The sequence below is a fragment of the Equus przewalskii genome, chromosome 25 (assembly GCF_037783145.1).
Source record: "Equus przewalskii isolate Varuska chromosome 25, EquPr2, whole genome shotgun sequence".
Classification (NCBI taxonomy): domain Eukaryota; kingdom Metazoa; phylum Chordata; class Mammalia; order Perissodactyla; family Equidae; genus Equus; species Equus przewalskii.
Genome location: NC_091855.1, coordinates 25369837 through 25392339, shown reverse-complemented (window position 1 = coordinate 25392339; position 22503 = coordinate 25369837). Strand labels below are relative to the sequence as shown.

The 22503-nt window shown below is 38.9% G+C and overlaps 1 protein-coding gene across 2 annotated transcripts in view; it reads right to left on the bottom strand.

The window, feature by feature from the left end:
- The window catches only part of TSHR (thyroid stimulating hormone receptor), a 152548-nt gene that overhangs the window by 26494 nt on the left and 103551 nt on the right, over window positions 1-22503 (bottom strand). For both annotated transcript variants that reach the window (XM_008536736.2, XM_008536743.2), the window contains 4 exons: window positions 21547-21621; window positions 19760-19837; window positions 16549-16617; window positions 5211-5288 (listed from right to left, as the gene is read on the bottom strand). In XM_008536736.2, coding sequence (XP_008534958.1) covers window positions 5211-5288; window positions 16549-16617; window positions 19760-19837; window positions 21547-21621 — 300 coding nt within the window. The remainder of the gene's footprint in view (window positions 1-5210; window positions 5289-16548; window positions 16618-19759; window positions 19838-21546; window positions 21622-22503) is intronic.

Below are 22503 nucleotides of genomic sequence, written 5' to 3'. Positions count from 1 at the left end.
CCAGAAGTGGAATTGCTGGATCATAGGGTAGTTTTAATTTTAATTTTTTAAGGAACTTCCATATCATTTTCTATAATGGCTGTGCTAATTTACATTCCGACCAACAGTACACAAGGTTTCCCTTTTCTCCACATCCTTGTCAACACTTGTTTTCTCTTGTCTTTTTGATGCTAGCCATTTTAACAGGTGTGTGGTTTTGATTTGCATTTTCCTGATGATTAGTGATGTTGAGCACCTTTTCAAGTACCTGTGTGCCATTTGTCTTCTTTAGTAAAATGTCTATTCAGGTCCTTTGCTCATTTTTTAATTTGATTATTTGGGGAGTATTTTGCTGTTGAGTTGTATGAGTTCCTTGTATATTTTGGATATTAACCCTTTATCAGATATATGATTTGCAAATATTTTCTCCCCTTCTATAAGTTGCCTTTTCATTTTCTTGATGGTTTCCTTTGCTGTGCAGAAGCTTTGTAGTTTGATGTAGTCCCACTTGTTTATCTTTGCTTTTGTTGCTTGTGGTTTTGGTGTCCTACCCAAAAAATCATTGCCAAGATGAATGTCAAGGAGCTTTTTCCCTATGTTTTATTCTAGGAGTCAAGAGCTCTTTCTTGTTTTCTTAATATTCTTATATAAGGAATTATTTTATGGATGTAAAACATTATCTCTCTGAGGATATTTGTTATAACGTTTTACTAAAGTTTTCTTCTGTTTCTTGTGTTGTCTCTATTCCTTTAAAGTTCTCCTCTCTGTTTTTCATGTCTACAGCTTCCCCCAAAGGTCTGGGGATCCTTGGGTCTGGGAATCTCTATCGTAACTTTCACATCCATACATATCACTGCCTGCTTGGATGTGTACAGGTCCCTCAAACTGTTCTTCCCCCTCATACAAACTCCTCCTACAGTCTTCTCTGTTTCAGGAAATGATGATCTCATTTGTCTAGCTGCTCAGGACCAAACCCTGGCTGTTGTCCTTGATTCTTCTCTTTTCCTCATTCCCTATACACATTTATCAGCACATTATGTTGGCTTTACCTTAAAAATACAGTCAGAATATGACTATTTCTTATCATCTCCACTGCTATTACCTTGGTACAAGCTGCTATCATCTCCTGCCTACATTATTTTGATATATTTCTAAGTAATCTTCCTGCTTGGTCCCCTACAGTCTATTCTCAACACAACAGCCAGTGTGACCCTGTTAAAACATAAGTCACATCATGGCACTTCTATATTCAAAAAGCTCCAGTGGCTCCCCTCTATCTAAGAGCAAATCAAAGATTTCACAATGACCTCTAAGGCCATCCACAAGTTGCTCTCCCCATCCCATTATCTTTTGACTACAACTCCTGCTTTTTTTTTTTTTAATTTAGTTCACTCTGCTTGAGCTACAGCGGCCTCCTTACTATCCCTCAAACATACCAGGTTTTCCCTCACATTAAGCTCTTTGCACTTGTCTAGAATGTTCTTTCTTCAAATAGCCACATAACTTGCTCCTTTGTGACTTTCAGGTCTTTTCCCAGTTGTCGCCTTCTCAATGAGGCTTTCCCTGACCAGCCTTCCAATGAGTGACCTTCTCCTGTTGAAAGCTCCTCATGAAGAGTCTAGAGTTTAGCAAGTGCTTAGTCAATGTTTGCTGTACGTTTTCAAAGGTTGGTGGGAAGAGTTTAATGAAACTGATGGGAACTGGCAGGAATGAAGGAGGAGTGAGGGACTTTCAGGCAGGCTTGATGGCTAAATAAGAATGAAGGTCTGAAAGCTGAAGTTTAGAAATCATTTGTATTCTCGTAATATTTGAGAGCAAATGATTTAACCAAAGGAGAAGATATAGAGGAGATAGAGCCAACGCCCAGGACTGAGCCCCATTGAAATACTGGGGCAGGGAGTTCTAGAGAGAAATCAGGAAGAGTGATCAGAGCGGTTAAGAAAGACAAGAATAATGAAGTGTCAAGAGACAGGAAGAAGTGGAGGTAATCATAATATTTAACATTACTAAGCAGATAGTCAGTGCTTTAGATTTATTTTCTTATTTTAGCTTCACTACTTCTAGTTACTGTGTTTTGACAAATAAGAAAACTGAGGCTTGGGTCTCACAATTAGAGATGGAGCCAGGAATCAACTCCTCCAGGTCTAGCTCCGAATTTAGTCCACTTTTCATAATCGAGCATGCCTCTAGCAAGCAGGAAGGGCATTTTCAAGCAGTTGCACACCTGTCTTAACTTGGTTAGAGAGTCTTGTAAAAAAATCTTACCAAGACTATCAAAACAACTTTTAAGCAGCACAAAAAAATAGGTAGTTTAATTTACCACTTCCAAAGAAGTAGAAATGGACACTCTCCCTTAAGGACAACATGCTATATTATCTTTAAAATGTGACTGCTATTTAAATACTATAGCATTTACCGAAGTGTGATTCAAATATTTATTGTATACTGTATTAATTTCGCAAACATTTGTTAAACTAGTACTGTGTTTCAGCCATTGTAATATGAACTAGAACTGTAGAAATGAAACAGACATAGCCCCTGCTCTCTAGGAGTGCCTAGAGATAAAGGCAGAAACATGTTACTGGTGCCATGAGATGCATACATAGAGGTGGTGGGGAATAGAGGAAGAAATTGTCATCTTTCCCTAAGGAGAAGGAAGGCCAAGAATGACTTCAGAGAGGAGATCTTTACTTGAATGTCAAAATGGTAGTAGTGCTCATCAGACAGATAAGGTTGTGGTAGGGTTTCCAAGCAGTAGGAAAAGCAAGAGTTTAGCACAGCTATATAAGTAGGTTGGAGCAAGAGGGGAGCTAAAATGTTGAATATGGATGGATCACTGGTTAGGGGTGTATAGTGGTGTTAGAGAAAAGTTGAAAATTATAGCAGGGCCTTGTGTACCACACTAAGGTCTTTATCCTGAGGGGAATGGGAGACCAGCATTGGGTTTTAAGATTCTATTTGCATTTGAACACACAGAGCTTTGTGGATGTTGTGGTTAAAGGGACCAAGATGGAAGGCAAGGGGAGATTTGGAGACTTGCCATCTAGACTTGTGCTACTCAAAGCGTAGTGCCCATTGGCTAACTGTTTCTTACCAGTTCTTGATAAGGTAAGAAGCTTCTGCTGAAATGTAAGCCAGCTACTTCACTAAGCACTCTGTTTAGTTTGGCCAACTTTGCTCTCATGGGGAGACTTTCTCCACAAAGGAAACTGTGCTTTGATGTACAATCTGAGACTAGCTCTTCACCTTGTAAAGGACCCGCACTTTGAGTGGTTCTGGTCTACACCACTGATCTTCAAATTCTTTCAATTTTATGTATTTATAAGTAAAAAGTGTTTGAGTATACATTTCTAACATATGTATATTTATGAGCTCTATACACATATTACTGCAATACTACATTATATACATTATAAAACACACTAAGCATATATTTTAAAAGGATAAGATGAAAATAAATAAATAATATCTAAAAAATACTTCACTAAAGTGAAAACAGTGTTATTAAATATACTTCACTAATTTTGAAAATTGTTATTTAACCCTTTCTGATATAGCTGTCCAGATGTCTGCTTCTGGTTCAGTTTATTTTGGTTTTGGTTTCAACGGCTGTCAATTGAAAAAGTTACCTCACAAAGATAGATGGTTCCAAGTGGAATAGGGCAGGCTTGGCTCTACTTATTAAATTAAGATTATCATCTTTCAATCCAATTCAGTAATTAAATGCATGTTTGTATTGAAATTCCTATTCTCGGATGTCAATCAGTTGTTTTTGCAATCTGATCTGAAGGTGCTTCATTTTCATATTTTGTACATAATGATTTTAAACCCTTTGCCACTCTTAATTTGAAAGATTTTAAAACAGGTTAAAATTCAATTTCTCATTTTAACAAGACAGGATTTTTATAAGTGACATCCATCCAACATTTTCACCAGGAAAATCACATAACATGGAAATGTTTCCAGATACCTGTTTCTAAAGACTCTTTCCACAGCACAGATTTCTTTAGAAAAGCAACAACTTTCCTTATTTGTTAGTGATATATCACCTTTATCTTGAAGGAACAGTTAAAGATATCTTTAAAAAATATCTTCCAGGTTAAAAAAAAATCATATAAAAGGTCAATACTTTAAAAAAATTTGTCTTTTTGTAAAAAGAAAAATGCATAATACCTTTAAATATTTTTTCTAGTTAACAATGAACCCTGTTATGGTACAGTAGATTTTCAGCTTAACTATGTCCTCTTATACGGAGCCTATGTGTTAAGAAAATAAGGCCATAAACCCACCTCATCGAGTGCATTCAGTCTAAAAGTGAAGTAAAATTGTTAAAAGTGAAGGAGTGAGGATCTTAAGTCCTTGAGACTGGATCACCCACCGTTCCCTTGGGATGCATCCATTGCCTGATACCTGAGGGACAGTGGTCATCTGTATATAAAATATTAGTAAAACTTAATTTATTCTACTTTTTAAAAACATAAGTATAAATAGACCTCTAATTTCTTTTTGCCTTTCCTAATTGTCTTGCGCTTCTCCTGGGGTGTTGTGTTCCACTTTGGCAAGGACTTGAACAGATGCTCAAAGATGAGATTCTAAACTAGGCCAAACCAAGGGGATGGAGAAGACAGTGCTGATAACAAGCCTTGAGGGAGACAGCACTGACAGAACTTGATCACTGACTGCACGTGGAGGTGTAAATCAGAGGAAATGCACAAATAGGTACTTTTTTCCATGCTGTTTTTGAAAATGTTTACATCCCATCTTCCCCAATGATGATAAGTTCTTCCAGGTATGAATCGAATTACCATTTACAGTCTTCCTTCTTTGTGCAAGGCAATACATATTCATATACCATTTTCTCTGCAAAGACTAGGGTTCTTTCCACTTATTTGTAGACCTTGTGTCTCAGAATTTTGCCAACAGCAGCTGCTCAAAAATTTCTGTCTTTTTTCCAAAAGAGGGCTTCCAAGAACGTCCACACCAAGATGACTGCCTGCTCAAGCATCAGGATGGTGCAGTGGAGCATGGGGCCTTCTGAGTCTCAACGAACAAGGACTGTTTTCTAAGCAGTAGCCTATACAACTTGGCAGAAAAGTACTAGCAGAAGCCTTTATCCAGACAACAACATTCCTTACCCATGAGCGTCAGCTGCTCCTCTTAGTGCCCCCCTTCCAAAAAAAATAAATTAAATTTAAAAAGGACTGAAATATTCTTTTGTATGTCTTACTCACAGCAAAGTTGGTCCACTGTATACTCCTCCAAATGCATCTTTGTCAATAACTGTCAGGTATTTATTCTTGTTCAGGTAACTAGAGAGAGAGAGAAAGAAGATTAGGTGAGATTAAGGAAATTAATACGAATACCAAAATAAAATGTGAGCATGGTCTCCCTAGCTATTAACTGCTTTTTAAGAATTTGGAAAACACCTTACCTTCTTATGGCTGAAGCACTCAAAACATTCTAGGTTTCAATTGTGCAAGGTTTATATACATTAATTACAGCAGAAGTCTTTGAAAGTGAGCCTGTTTATGATCTAGTTTGCATACCTAGATTTTATAAAAGTTGCCTAATTCCCTATCTACCTGGCAAGGCAACTGTATTTTTCAATCCTCTTCAATACCAACTTTGTTTCTCAATATTGGGCAATAGTCAATAGTCCCATTTATTTTTGAAGACTAGGCTTAAATTAGGAATGGAATGAAGTTGGTGAGTGGTGATAGGGACTGTCAGAGATTCACAACTTCTCTTCGAGGCAGGGTTGCCAGATTTAGCAAATAAAATACAGGATGCCCAGGTAAACAATGAATAATTTTTTAGTGTAAGTATTCTGCATACAATTTTTGAAACATTCTTATACTAAAAAGTTATTGGTTGTTTATCTGAAATTCAAATTTAATTGGGCGGCTTGTATTTTCTCTGATAATCCTATTTTAGGGGGACAGGTTACGCAGATAAGATTAGAGTATACCCTTCATGAAGGGGTTTGATGGGCATGTTGATCTTTCCATTTTGAAAACACATTGGGCATTTGAGGGTAAAATATTTTTGAAGCAATTTAAGTCACAAAGTGATTCTGAAACATAAAATTATCTCCAAGTGGATAAAAGCTTCCAAGGATTTTGAAACTGGCTTTTTTCCCCCTAGCTTTTTTAGAGAACAAAAATTACCTAAAAAGAAACAAAGCACATATATATCCTTGTTATAAATGATCTCAGTTTGCACATGTTTAGATTAACTCACCACATAGCCTAGTCAATTTAAGAGTTCGTAAATGGTCATCTGTTGATAAAAAGTGAATACAGCAGAGAGTTTGAGAGGTCTACTTAGATATGGATGTTTCCATCATTCTATTCATGGCATTTGCTCCTCATAATGGCAAATTCTGAAGGATAATGGTTGATAATAATAGTGTGACGTGAGGACTTGCAGTCAAGATTCTTTCTCTAGAGTCCACAAGAAACGTCTCCTTGGTTAATTGGCTGTTCCTCTCTTTCTCTGAATCTGAGACAGGGAGAGGGAGGGTGGCTTCATTTGGGCTAACCTGAGGGGAAGCATCCTCTGTTGCTGTTCAGAAGGCAAAGGCAGGAACAGTGCTTCCACATGGATCCTGCCCTCGGCCTCTCCTGGTCCAGCAGCTCTGCTCCTCTCCAGTCTTTTGTAGAGAATAGAACTTACCTAGAATAAGAGAGGGCGGCCTTGGAGCCAGAGATGGGTCTTCCTCGGAGCAGTTGGAGGAAGAAGTTTTACCAACCACCAATGAAGTCTCCCCCTCCTGGACAGGATGAGGGATTAACCAAATGACAAATAAGTACTACAACTCCACACAATGAGGTCTCATAAATTGGTATAAATTTTGTAATTTTTTCCCTTTTTTTCTTAAATTGAGGTTGAGAACTACCTATGAATGAATAAAAGAATCAATGCACCTCTCCTCAAAAATAGCGAGGTGGGTGATGCTAAACTTTTAAGGTGACACGTGATTGCTTTAAGGAAAAAATAGGAGAATGAAAGAATAGAAGACTCAGCATATGGTGTGGTGGCCAGTTGACTTTCTTGATGGCAGTGACAAGGCAACTTGTTAAAAAATGCCATGAGGGGTTGGCTCAGACATGGCCTCCTCAGGCAGTGGCTGGACACCAAGCTTCCAGGGCACTGTTAAATCTGAAATGGAGGGGGTCAGTTAATCTCATATATATGCAAAGACCCAACTAAGGTGCTATTGCAGCCAATCTGTGCCGTCTGGATGAATGGCTATCATGTAAGGCTCTCAACCACAGACTTCATTTGATCATTGTATGACTCTCCTTGAACCCACTGTGTCCTGGGAATTCCTTTGGTCAGTGGTAGCTAGAACAGGCAAGAGCCACTTTGAAGAAACAACAACTGGAGAGATCTTGACCAGCATGATTTTGTAAAAAGACAACTAAGCTTAGCGTAAATGCTGCATTGGCTTGCGTTTCTTTTTGTATTCTTTGGACCATGCAACTTGCAGATCACATTCTGTTCCCAGTCTGCTGAAAATCAAGTAAGGACTGGTGAGCTCATCTCAGTTTTTCCTCATCTCTGACTGCTGCAAGTGAAAATCGGCTTGCTCTAATCATTAGAAATTATTATAAAACTAAATAATTGCTTGTCCAATTCTACAGTGTTTTCATCTGATATTCAATACGCCCCCAAGGATAAGGAGGCTGGTTGATAAGCATTGCAGTTTACCAGAAAAGCTGCAGAAGATTTGAAACTGGGAAAGCCAGCCAGAGTCCAGGAGGGGAGAAGGAGGATGGAGAGAGGGCGCAGCCAACTTGAACGGAGATGAACTGAGTCTTGGGGGAGGCCGTGCTCTCTAAAACCAACAAGGTTGTTTGGGTACTTTATCACTTAGAGATAATTAGGTGCTTAAAAATGAAACCATCACTCTGCCTTTAGCAGTTTGGAGGACTGCCTTATTGTCAAAGTTTGTCATAATGCAGGAAGATTTTATCCTTGCGTTCAGATTAAGGATCCTACCTTCCCTCTGAAGGTAGTGGGATGGGATGGAGAAACACATCCACAGAAGCCTTAATATCCAGGAAGAAAGTGCTTCCATCAGCCCCATTTATCAAATGTTTACTGGGAATGTCAGTCTAGTTAAACTGATTCCTTGACTGTGACTTATCCTGGTTCCTCTGGAATCCACATTCTCTAAACTAGCTTGGGTAAATCAGTCACAAATCTTGGTAGGCTATATGGGTAACTTACTCCAGACAATTCTTATTTTATAGGGGGTGTGTGATCATTTAAAATATCTCTTGAAAGGATGCTGTGAACTTAAAAGAGAGTAGAAAGTCTTAGAGTTAGAGGTGAAAAGAAAGACTTCTGAAAGTCAGGATTTCTAAAGTACAAATCCTGGGAAGGACGTATGAGAAAAGAACTGGTATCACCTTAAAAAATAATACAGCCACTGCTACATGTTTATGTTCAACACCTTTTCACTGGAGGACTTATGCTCCTTTGAGAACTTAGTGGAAGAAATGAAGTTCGTCCTAGAAAAGATCTGTCAGCTCTTTCAGAGCGGGGAGGGGAATTAAGAAGTCCTGCCCTCATTTTAGTGCCGTGTACCTCACAGTTAAGGAAGAACAATGTGGTCAGAAAAATGAAGATGGTCAGGAAAGAGTTGGGGAAGAAGATCCAATTGATGAACTCATTATGCTAGATAGAATATTATGGCTCACATCCTTCCCCATTGGACTCATTTTTGGCACATAGCAGCCGTTCAGTAAAAACATGCTGGATGAATAAATGAAAGTTCAGTTGCTAGGTAACTCATAGCTGGAGGCACCTTCTATATTATGTTTAGATGAGGAAGTGACCTATGTCAGAGGGAGGAGGATGTCACTGTGGCAAAGAAAGTTGTGGGTGCTGCTGAGCTTTGCTCTCTGGGGGAGTTTTAAGGTACATTTCAGCTCCAAGATGGAGCTGGTTTTGCATCATCCCTGTAGGGGAAACTTGGGCTGTCACCTATTTATGTTGTGAGACTCTCATGGGAACACTTCTGTGGGGAACCGTGTTTCCCTCTCATAGCTTTGGCTATTTGAAAGATTAAGAGGAAGCCTTGCCCAACCCTCATTGCTCCATGGAAATCCTTTTGGTAGCAGAAATCAGGACACCTGTCTGTAAACAGTCACAGGTGAGAAAATGCTCAAGTTTTCCAGAGGCAGCAGTAAAAGCCAGCCTTGGAGCATATCCTACAAGCTGTTCAAATACTTACTCCGTGAGAAATAATAGCCTGCTTACTCCTATAATCTTCTCTATCGTCATCTTCCCAGTGCTCCAAGCTGCGGTGTTTTGCTTCTAATCGGCTAATGTGTGATGCTAATTAGCAGATGAATTGTGTTGATTTCTCTGTTCCTAGTGATTAGTGTTTCGGTACGTTCTCAGCACATTAAAATCGTATTTTTTCTCCCTGCCCAAATATTTACTGTCAGATAGTAGCTAGTTACTAGAGCTTGACAGTAGCAAATACAATACAGAGAATTAGACATTCTAAATAAGCAATATATCCCCACACCAGATTGTGTGGAAAGAGAGGATGGAACAGAGGTTCCAGAGAATGAATCTGTGACTTTACTTGCAACTGAGAGCAGTTCAACTTCTGTTGAGCAAGGGATGCTTGTATTATTATTAATTTCACATCTGAGTGATGACAGTGTGCTTGGTTCCATGTGAAATCACAGGACCATGTGCTTCACACATCTGCCATAATTTTCATGAACTTTTAACTAATTACCCAACTGCTGCTGAGGCATCAGTGCTTGTTCTCAATGTGGAACTTGTCCAACTTGACTGCAATCATACACTAAAGAAGTAGGTCTAAATGAGGTCAAATCTGCTAACTTTAGTAAATTGGCACGAGGTGGATGATGAGGAATAATTGCTCTTTTAGATGACACATTATCTAAATTATAACCTAAAGATATTTGAACATACTTCTGGGGAATTGACCAAATTGCTAACATGCTATACGCAATCTTTGAGCACTATTAGGATCATTATAAGATACTGACGTGTTACATTAGTTTAAAATCACAATTAGCATTGAGACCAGAGGCAACAGTCCTATGTTAAAATCTCAAAGTGTGAATACTATTTTATTATTACCATGGAAACTTGACCTTTGTTTTCTCTATCTACAGCTCAACCTTTATCTTCCTCTAGTCCCACCGCTCCTTATCATGACCATCATCTTGCTTTTACCTTAGATTTATCTATCTTTTACTGAAGTGCTTAAATCTAAGAAAAAATAATTTTCCATCAACTATTAGGATAGAATGATGAACAGACGGAACATTGTTTTATAACAGAAGCAGAGGTTCAAGTTTGGATTCAAAATACTGATGGGGAAAAAAGATCTTTGTTTTCTATTATGATTGGATCTGAACTTTCAAACTGTAAAATATTTTTATCCAGATACTTCTTATCTTTATCCCATGCTGTTTTTTTATTAATGATTTTTTAAACTGAGGTATAAGTGACGTAATATTATATTAGTTTCATGCGTACAACATAATGATCTGATATTTGTATATATTGTGAAATGATCACCACAGTAGGTCTAGTTAACATCAAACACCATACATAGTTACAAAATTTGTGAGTGTGTGTGATGAGGACTTGTCAGATTTATTCTCTTAGCCACTTTCAAACAAGCGATACAGTAGTATTAACGATAGTCACCATGCTGTACATCACATCCCCCCTGATGTATCTATTTTATAACCGGAAGTTTTTACTTTTTGACTTCCTTCACCCATTTCACCCACCCTCCTTCCCCCACCTCTGGCAACTGCCAATCTGTTCTCTGTATCTATGAACTTGGTTTTTTGTTTTGTTTCATTTTTAAAATTCTACATGTGAGATCATATGTATTTGTCTTTCTCTCTCTGACTTATTTCACTTAGCATAATGCCCTCAAGGTCCATCCCTGTTGTTGCAAAAGGCAAGACTTCATTCTTTTTAATGGCTGAATAGTATTCCATTGTGTGTGTGTGCGTGTATACATATATATATATATACACACACACACACACCACATTTTTCTTTACCCATTTACCATCGATTAACACTTAGGTTGCTTCCATATCTTGGCTATTGTAAATAATGCTGCAATGAATATATATCATTTCATTGTATGAGTGTATATATCTTTTCAAATTAATGTTTTCATTTTCTTTGGATAAATACCTAGAAGTAGAATTGCTGGATCATATGGTAGTTCTATTTTTAATTTTTTGAGGAATCTCCATACTGTTCTTCATGGTGGCTGCACCAATTTACATTCCCACTAACAATGCACAAGTGTTCCCTTTTGTCCACATCCTTGCCAACACTTGTTCTTTCTTATCTTTTTGATAATAGCTATCCCAGTGAGGTGACATCTCATTGTGGTTTCGATTTGCATTTTCCTGATGATTAGTGATGTTGAGCATCTTTTCATGTACCTGTTGGCCATTTGTATGTCTTCTTTGGAAAAATGTTTACTCACATCCTCTTCCCATTTTTTAATCGGATTGTTTGCTTTTTGGTACTGAGTTGTATGAGTTCTTTTTATATTTTGGATATTAACTGGTTATCAGATACCATGCTTGCCCTTTACCAGGAATTAGGAGAAATACAATACATATTTCATCACACAATGGTCATCCTCATGTAATACCTTCGTCTAGACCAGAGATCCACATACTATCACCGTTGGTCAAATCCTGCTTGCCACTTGTTTTTTGTAAATAAAGTTTTACTGGAACACAGCCATACTCATTTGTTATGCATTGTCTGTGGCTGCTTTCTCACTACAATGGCAGAGTTGAATAACTGCAACTGAGATCCTATGGCCCACAAAGCCCAAAATATTTGCTATCTGGTCCTTTCCAGAAAAAGTTTGCTGATTTCTGATCTAGACTATTAAAAATCAAGAAGCAAATGATTCTCAATTAAGAAATATTTCCCACATTTGTTAAACTCTTCCAAATAACTTTAATATTTTACATAAAAATATCAAGAAAGTATAGTGAAAATGGTGCACTGATTTCTTTCCTGTATTTCAAGGATAGTTACAGTGACTAGAACAGACTATAATTCAGGGAACCAGTGAAGTAAAATCCATTGTCTGCAACAGAATAACTCTGCCATGAGCTGAGCCTTTCACAGAGCCCATGGTATGGTCTGAGAAGAAAGTTGGTGGGAAGGTAGAGAGAGTCTCCTTACATAATCTTTTCATAGGTTTAATTTCAGAAGACCACTAGGTGATCTGAAACTCTTATTAACTTTTTGATTCTCCACAGGCCACCTCTAGAACAAACCTTGTTAAATTTAACTGCCTCCCAACAAGGTGGTGTATTAAAAGATTCTTTTGATTAGCATTCCCCAAAAAGTGTTCTGTGGAACACCATCTCAGAGAGAGGCTCCTGGAACCAAGAGCTCCCTGGGAAACTCTGCACACTATATCCCCCTCTTGGATACTAGTAATTCAGATTGTTCTATTAAAAGACCAGAGAAGTCCACCTGTATACTTTTGTTTAACTTTCTAAGGTCACGAATAGCTTTTAAAGAGTAACACCCATTAACTTGCCATGGAAAGAGAGTTCAAGGAACATAATTTGGGAAATGCTTTCTCGCCCATCTCTTCTCTTACCACAGAAGCTGGGGAGAAGCCAGGATAGAAATTATTATTCCCTTGTTAGTTTTTCCATCTTTTCAATAGAAAATGTCTCTAAACTCCTTTGATAATCTGTGGCTGATTTTATGACCAAAGCCCTAAAATAATCGGCTACTAGAGTTACACTGAGATCCACTTAGCACAGTAGTCTCCTGATTACAGAGATTCACTTTGGAAATCTCTTGAAGTCTTTGTGGAGCTCTCTAAACATGACCAAAAGGCCAATTATGAGCAGCTGTGAGATGTTTGAAGCAAGATAGCAAACACGGCCTAACTTCACCTCCAGTTCTTTGAATTTAATCACATTTTACCATCCCATGCTTTCCATCAACGTGTCCCCCGATCAGAGCTCATTTGGAAGCTCACTGAGTTGGTGACCTTGCTGCATCAGTAAAGTCAGGTTCTCGCTGACAATGAGACCGTTGCTTGGTCTGATTGTTCCCTGAAACTTCTACTGGTTGTGCCTTGAGTATTGAGTGGCCTCCTTTCTCTCACATGAGTCCACTCTTCCCAGCTGCAAGATATTTTAGCTTCTGTATTTTGCGCCTTTACTAGACTGAGCTAAGAGTGCAAACATTCTCCTGGGCTAGGAAAGAGGCAATAGTGGGCAGAGGAGTTGGGTGTCCAAGCCTTGGTGGTGGCTGGTAAGTCAGCAACAATGAATCCCAGCAGGGCACAGGGAAAAGAGTCTTGAACCAGGGGATCCAGGCCCAGCTTTGGCTTGGCCACTTGATAGCTCTATCAAATTTTAAAAGCCATGTTAAAAAAAAACAAAGCCACGTGTTCACTTTGGGCTTCATTCTGCTCATAGGTAAAATGTGACTATTGGACAAGAAGATTGATAACAGCAGCAGTTCTTGACTTTTCCTTTACATTGGATTCACAGGGGGAAATTTTTAAATCCCCATGCTCTGGTACACTCAGACCAATTAAACCAGAAGGTCTGGTGGTAACACCTAGGCATCAGTGCCTCCAAATCTCTTCAAGTGATTCCAACTTGCAGCCAATATTGAGAACCATGATCTGGAGACCTTAAAGTCTGAATTTTATACTCAAAGTCTCTGTCAAAAAATGATAACTGAGAGTGATGGAGGGTGATATCTTCCAATGCCTAAATATGGCAGGATAAAGAAGCAAATAATTTAAAGCATAAATCCTAATCTTTGGCTTTAAAATCTTTTGCTTGTGCAAAAATAAAAGTTTTAGAAGTGAATTATCCTATATCTAATGTTGGTTTCTGGTCCTTTGTAGTTTTGATTCAGGCAAGAATCAGCAGGACACACCGAATTTAGAAGCTCTGAATCAGCTCTGGTTGAAAGTTGCTTTATTGTCCCTTCCGCTGTCCTTGCTAATGTAGTTCTCTGTTGTCTTAATGTTAACATCTTCACACCCTCAGTGTCTAGAACAGTGTGACAGTCTTCTGAAATCTTTATACCTGAATATCTACAAACTGTCTTAGTTATTTTAAGAGGTCCCAATTCCCTACTTCATTCATTGAAAATTTGAATTGGGAAGATCATGTCCCTAAGGGTCATGGCTTGCTAGGAATAGTTGAATCAAAGAGGAAAATATTTGGTTAGATTTATGTAATATTAAAACCGAATGCTAATCATTTAAAAGACACGATAAATCTAGGGAAAATCAAGCTTATTTCTCCAAGCAGGGAGGCCAATGTTATTGGCTATTTAATGTTTTCAGATATTTTCAATCTGAAATACATATTTGGATTAGGTACATTTCTCCCTAATGTACATTGACCATTAATATTGCTGCCCTCAAGTTGACCCCACTGGAATGTGTGTTCAGTGTGGGCAGGCAGCACATTGCTCCCATTCATCTTTGTATCACCAGTGAATAGCATGGTACCTGGCTCATTGTAGGTGTTCAATAAATATATTGAAAAATAAATGAAGGATGGTGTGAGATTTCTGTGATAACGTTAATATGGAAGTAGGGTCTTTCCAATACTGTAAATAAATTTGATGTAGAAGTATTCGTGTTACGTTATTGAATCTTTTTTAGACTTCCTGTATAATTATATATTTTAGAAAATGACTACTATCAGCCTGAATGAGCCCACAACTAGACAATCTAGAAAAAGGTACTCCAACTTTTCATTTGATAAAGACTACTGGGAACCCAAAGCCTGGAAAAGAGTGAGACCTCATTTCAAAAGGAACTGAGAAAGCCATGCTTAGGTATAATGACTTGAAAACTTATTTGCAATTATTCTTTAAAAATAGAATAACATCAGAACCTACTACCTAATCCCTGAACCAGAGCATCATTTAATCTACATGTGTGTTTTTTCACATCCAGGGCCCCTGCACATGGTTGTGCAGGTTATTTACCTCACCCTGCTAAAGGGTGGTCAATGGACAAGCAGCATCAGCATCTCCTGGGAGCTTGTTAGAAATGCGGAATCTGGGGCTCACCCCAGATCTACTTAATCAGATTCTGCATTGTAAATCTCAAAAAAACAAATTTTGTGAAGCACCGTACGACACAACAGATCTAGAACCATGGACCTTCAGATTTTCCAATAATCATTTCTGGAATATAAAATGACTATGTATTAAATGTTTAAAGGGGAAAAAAAAGATGGAATCACAAAAACATGAGTAAGCAACTAGACTGTCAAAAATGAGCAAGCAAATTTTTTTAAAAGCAAATAGAAGTTCTAGAATTGAAAAATAATAATTGTTATTTAAAAAATACTCAATAAAGTGTTATAAAGCAAATCAAATACAAATCTGTGGTTTGTTGCTTCAGCTGACTCTTACCCATGGTGGTTTTTTCTTCTCCTGTGTGTCATTTTTGATTTTAATCTTTAAAAAATCTGGGAGCCTGCACTGGGATTCTTTCCTCCGTCGACGTTTGCATGTATTTCTGCCAGGAGTCAGGAGGTACTACAAGCATAGTACCACTCCAGCTCTCGTCCAGGTTCCCTGGATTAATCCAGGAGTCTCAGGTCTCCATCACTTCCCCTGCCTTCTCACTATGCTAAAGCCTGGTCTCCTGGCACCACTGATGTTCGCAGCTGCCCCTGTGGGAACTCCACCCTCTGTAAGCACCCACCACTTTGTTTTCAGCTCCTTGTTTGTTAGTTTGTTTTATTTCCCTCTCTTGGAGCTATGGCATAAAATGTATTTTTTTAAATGTATGATCTAGTTGTTTGTAGTAGGAGGGCCCTACAAATTAACTGGTCCACCATGGTGTGAGAAGTAGACTTGACTAAAGCTATTTTTCAGTTATTAGATATTAGGTTAAAAGGTACACCAGGATGGCTCTTAGACACACTTATGCCCTGGTGTAGATACTGGGACCACAAATGCGTAATTGAAAAGCACAACAAAGATAGAAACCCGTGTCAATGGCTATCTTTTTGCCAACCTCTTCCTCCTGGCATTATTTATTTAGGGGGAAGGCAAAAGTTGGGTATGGCTTCTCAGCTATTTCTGAGTGAATCAAATATCAACTGACAGCTTTCCTGAAAATGTGTCAGAAAAAAGCTAAAAGAAAAACCTTACTTTCTGAACAGCTTTGAAGTTAATTAAAGACACATTTTTACTTCATATACCTACTGGAAGAATATTTACATACACATGCTCCTACAAGCTAACTGAAGGTAACACCGTGGTTCTCCATTTTATTGAGGAAAAAAACTTTGGGATTTAGAATTGGAGTTAATGAAATGTCCACTAAGTTGGCTCTTGCCAAGTTCCTTAACATCATCCTCAAGTCTTGGTCATACTAACTCTGGGGTTGAGGAATGCTCTGGTAGAACCTATCTCTAGAAGAATTCTGACTCAGTGGATGGTCTTTCTTGGCAGTGGGAGTGTGGGAGAGGATTGCGGTTTCCATAACTACCCTTGACTTACACAGCATCCAGCTTTGTCCCATTGAAAGCATGTCCTTGGATTGAAGTAAAGCCATTGTTGTATAGTTTCCTACAATCAACAGAGAGAGGAGAAATCAGTGACCTATAAGAGGTGGTGCTGGCCTTCTTCTGAAGGTTGGACTTCATTTCTTCAGTGTCAGAAATGGGAACAAATGTTCTCAGGTCCCACATACAAGCTCCACAAGAAAACTTTACAATATGTCTTGTTTGGGACATAGGATAGTATTTCCCAGTTTGAATCCCCACTCCCCAGACTTAGCTCCTAGTAACTTTAAGCTGTTTCTCAGAAGCAGATTCACTCTGAGGAACAAAGATTTACCACCATTAAGGACTTTTAAAAAACGTTCCACATGTACTCAAAAAACAGGGATTTCAGGTAATAGTTAACCCAAAGTCAACAATGGAGGAATAACTGTAGCTCCTTAAGATGAACACTTTAAAAGACATTATTCACATGAATGCATAGGTTTTTTATTTTTCTACTTAAAATGTTATTTCACATTGTATTTTATCCATATTTTTATCCTCAAGGCTTATCATAGATTAAATCCTTAATGCTTCTGGGTTGAATTAAATTGAACTTCCATGACAAATCTAAGAAAGTAGATAGACCAGGCCTTTTGTGGAAATTTTAATGTTTTAACTTGTTGCTGTTTCTGCAACTAACTCATTCATACAATGATTCCAGAATGAAGTATCTCCTTTATTTCCTAGTCAAGTTACTGAGACTGAGATGTGGCAGTGACGTCTCAAAGCCACCTTGATGCAGAGCTGTTGGGAATCAGGATTTCTGACCTCAAAAGAGATTTTTCCCACCCACCAAAAGCATATGGCATTTTGGCAGGAGAAGAAGCCCCAGCCATGGGAACTTATGGAAATGTATGGGAGTTATTGGGGGCTACTGGGAAGAGATAAGAGAAGGCAGCCAAGACCACAATCAGGCACGGCTAGTGGCAATTGTAGAGGAACTCTGAAAGCCACCTAGTTCACCACCTGTGAACTCTGGTAACGCATTAAGAAGCACACAAGAGACTTTAGATGATCCCGAGAATTTCTCAACTTCTATTATCCTCAGTTTCCTTATCTGTAAAAATATGATAAATGTTTAACACAGTGAGGGACACTTATGAGACAACTGTGTTAAAAGGAGTACACTGAAAATTGAATTTATCCTATGTAGTTGCAGAGAACTGAGAGGTAATGTTTGTTTGGTTTTGGTTTTGCTTTGTTTTAAATAATTACACAATGAGTTTAATTCCAGCTACTAAGGTGTCCTGGGGGAGGATTGCAATGCACAGTGATGCTAGGCCCAGAGGCTGGGAAACTCTGCTGGAAAAGTTAATTTTTCCTGAACTAGAGTTCTTTTATGAAGATGTGAGAATTATACATTTGGTATTTCTATTTTCCCAAACTCTGTTGAGAGTCTTAGACAATAAAAATTTTCTTTGTTGGAATTACATTTCAGAGATTAAATAAAACTCTTATTGGACAAATAGGCCTTAAAAAGGGAAAACAGTAAAGGAAGAAAAAAACAGTGAAGAAAGAAAGAAAAAGGGTTGCAAACTTTAATTCAAACTATCCTACCAGGAATATGGATACAAATTCTGCTGTTGGACACATATCCTTTCATGTTTCTAGCTTTTTGAGCATGAGCTTCAAAGAAGCAAGGACTTTTTCAGGAATGTTGAAATAAACATCTGAAAAGACAATGGATAACCCATGCCACTCCCACCTCCAGATTTCTGGAAAGATGAGGTTCCTTCACTCAGATGTTTATCAGATGCCTCCTGGGTCCCATGCTAGGTATGGAACAAAGAGCACCTCTCACCTAGAGGTCTGCTTGGGATATGGGGTCCTTAGAAAAATACGCCAAAAGGTGAAGGTAATATTCTGTAAAGAAACTGAGAATGGAGTTTATGTACAATGAGTGATAAATGGCACAATGGAAACCCTTACAGAGGAGGTAAATGGCCTTGAGGTTTGGGACTGAGCAGGCTAAGACCCAGGTCTTTGTTGTATTGTCAAATGAAATGATAGCTGAGAAGGAGTCTTTGTCTTTTCAAGAGAGCTCTCCCCAGGGTTCTAGGAGAAAAATGAACTGAAATGCTTTGCTGTAGTTAGAGTCCCAGAGGTTGAGATAGCTTCAGACGGCCTAGACTGATAGACTTAGAATGGCATGGAAATAGCCCCAGAGAAGAATTATGTGGAAGCTTGGATCACTTTTGCTGGGGAATAATTCACTCAGGTTTGTATATGATAAAGAACCCCTGGACTGTAGTATGACCAGAGAACAGATGCTGGGTGACAATCCAAGCAAAGAACCCACGAGGCCTGAACTTGGCTAGTGATGCTGAAACTAGAGGAAGGGATCCTTTGGATGTAGCCCCAACTCTACTTTGTGGCTAATTCCACGAGAGAGGGGAATTCTCTACCAGTTTGGAGAATTAGCTTATCTTTTATACCTCTATTAGATCTTCTCCATTAGAACATTTTGTGAATTTCCCTGATAAAGCATCTCCTTTTGAACATAAAGAGCAGAACCCATTCCAACTCTGGAAAAATGATGCTGTAGAGCAGCACTATGTTTTCTATTCATTATCCCTTTATAGGAGCTGGATAATGGTTTGTGATGACGGAGTGAACGTGTGAGTGCAGAGAGTGTGAAAAGCCCTCAGCAGCACCATTGTCTAACTCAGTGACCTTCGGAAAGTCACTTAAATTAGTTTTAACCCCAGGTTCTTCCTCTGCACAAGGGAGATACTAGAATACAGAATAGTATATCAAAAGGCCTGTAGGCCAAATCTGGCCCACTGCCTGTTTTTGTAAATAAAGTTTTATTGGAACATAGCCATGCTCATGAGCTGATGTATTATATATTCAATGCCCTAAAATGGCAGAGTTGAGCAGTTGCCACACAGGCCAGGTGGTCTATAAAACCTAAATGGCCCTTTACAGATAAAGTGTGCTGACCATTTCTATAAGGGAATACTCTTGTCTTGTCACCTAAACCATTTCATCTTCTACAGAGTACCATACCATAAGGCAATACTCTTATTTAACTATGTGCGACCCTTGGTAGACTACAGAGCACATACTATAAGGTGGTATGGTTCTTGGGTGACCTGTGAAAATATGACAATGGCCCAAATAAAAATTCAGTTGTTGGCAGTAGTGGAACTGGTAATACTCACACTGTCAATGTTTCATTGCACAGTCCCTGAAAAGCGTTTGCAGGGATTGAAGTCATGTAAGGGTTGTCTGTAATTTCACTGCAAGAGAGGGACGAAAGCATTTGGTGAAAAAAATACTTTCCTTCTGGAGCTGGGCTCTTGCTACACATATGCACTTAAATAAATAACCTGATATAGTTCAGTTTAATCTTATCTCTTTTTAAGTTTCATTGACCCTTCATAGCTGATGGTGGCTCAGAGATCCGGTGAGGTGGTGACAGCTGTCCTAGGTGGACATGCACTCAGAGCCCCAAATGTGCCATAAGCAAGTGAGTTTGGGTGTGGGCTGACGTCCCTGACTTAATCCTCCTCTGCAAGGGGAGCAGCTGTCTCAGAGACTTCTGAATCTGTGACAAACAATTTGTCCACAGCAAATAGAGTTTTCTTTCTTTCTTTTTTTTTTGAGGAAGATTAGCCCTGAGCTAACATCTGCTGCCAATCCTCTTTTTGCTGAGGAAGACTGGCCCTGAGCTCACATCTGTGCCCATCTTCTTCTAATTTATATGTGGGACACCTGCCACAGCATGGCTTGCCAAGTGGTGCCATTTCTGCACTTGGGATCCAAACTGGCGAACCCCAGGCCGCCGAGAAGCAGAACGTGCGAACTTAAGCGCTACACCACCGGGCTGGCCCCAACTTTTCTAAGTGTATGGAACCTCTAAGAGGGAACAGGAGAATGGGATCAATGGATTTCATTTCATGAGTATTACTAAAATATCCTCCATTTGCAAAACTCTGCCAGGCAGATGCTCATGGAGAACAATTATAAGCCAGTCTAGTTCCTGCAAGACTGCCTGTAGTTTGAACTGAGCTGGTCTGCAGCAAATAAGCATGATCAGTTTTTTTCCTAGCAAAACCCCAAGAGTTTGGATTCTATCACTCCACATTTTCTCTTACTCTGTAGTGCAAATTCAACTTGCAACTCTCTCTCTGCACATCCTTTCACTTCTGTACAACTAGGCAAGGCAATTACCTACAACTTACCTACAACTAGGTAAGACAGTTGACTGTATCATGGGTTTTGAAAAAGAGCCCATGACCACAATCAGAAGTCACAGAAAGTAGTTTGAGCACCAGTAGTGACTGCTCCCTGGGACCCTGCTCAGATAAAATCACGTAGGTTTTCTATTCCTCAATTTCCTCATTTGTAAAATGGAAAAATTATAACTTCCTTTTATGCCTGATCAGGTAGTTGATAACAGCAAATGTGATAATGTCTGAGAAAGTGTTTGAAAAGCTATTAAAAACCATGTGAAAAATTATCATCATCATCATCATCATCAAATTTTCCTTCAATCATTCCTATCAGCAAACAAATATACCATAATTTCTCGCATTTAAAAAAAGAACACAACAAATCTTTTCTCCTGATGTAATATCCTCTAACTGCTGAGACAGTTTTTGCTCCCTTTTAATAGTAGAGCTTCTCAAAAGAGTTTGTTACTTTTACCCTCTCTAATTCTCTCTCTCTGATTCTCTCTTAAGCCCATTCCAACGAGACTTCTCCACCCACAGTGCTCTACTGGAACTCTCCTTGTCAGAATCACCATTGCCCCACATTACTAAACCCAATGGCTTTTTCCCAGTCCTTGCCTTACTTCATCCATCAGTGTATTTGCCACAGCTGATCACTGCTTCCTTCTTGAAACAATCACTTCACTTGGCTCCAACCAATCCCCATGGCTGCACTCTAGTTCTTGTCAGTGACAAATAAAATATTGCCGAACATTGCATGTATGCATACTTACAGTATAAAGAATACATCAGTGGAGTAAACTTTGGTCAGGTCAGGGAACACTCTAAGTCCAGTGTTGAAAATGCCACTAAAGTAATGAAAAAGCAGAAAAAAAGAACAGAAATTAGGTAAGAATCAACACATAGGAAGTAAAATAGATTCTGAAGTCAGACAGGAGTCAAATCCTGGCTCCTTCACTAAATATCTCAGTGCTCGTGGGCAAGCTCTAACCCTTGGATGAGATTACGTTCTGTCCAGGTGCAAGAATCCAAGCCAGTCCAGCAGTGTCAAAACATCTCTTCTGTTTAGAAGAATCTGGGGATTGTTTGAACCAAGTGAGATTCCTAGAAATAGGAATTCAGGTTTCTTCCGTGTGTGTGTGTGTGTGTGTGTGTGTGCGTGCGTGTATTTCCTTGTTTTAATTGGAGCACGTTACGTGTGTGAGGTGGGGTGTAGAATAAGGGGAGGAGGGGGCAGGAAGACAATATAATTACCCAACTCCAAGTCAGGCTTCTTCTTTCAAACTCTGTATTATACTGTGTTCGTATTTTCCAAGAATGGTTTCCCCATGGCAGTCACCTGGGAGTACCACGGCAGCAGTTAAAAAATATGTCCAGACAGGGAAGGAAATCAGTCAAAGACAACATCTTCATTTTCCAATGTTTGTGTCATCGGGGCAAAACGTCAAAATTAAGAGATGTGCATCAAACAGCATGAATACAAAAACTCTCAGGCTCCTGATGCCTCTCAGATTTAGTTGGTCCACCATTTGTTGCAGCTACTAGAATGTAGGTAGTGGAAGCAGAGATTTTTTTTGAGATGTTTGGCATGGCATGGGGTGAGACCTAGACAAACCAATAAAGCTTTAAAGAAAGTTTTCCAGTAGAGAAAACCCTAGTTCCATTGACACCCTTTTAAGGCAAATTCAGACTTGACTCCTGCTAGAGGGGAAGGCATAGCATTTGAAGAA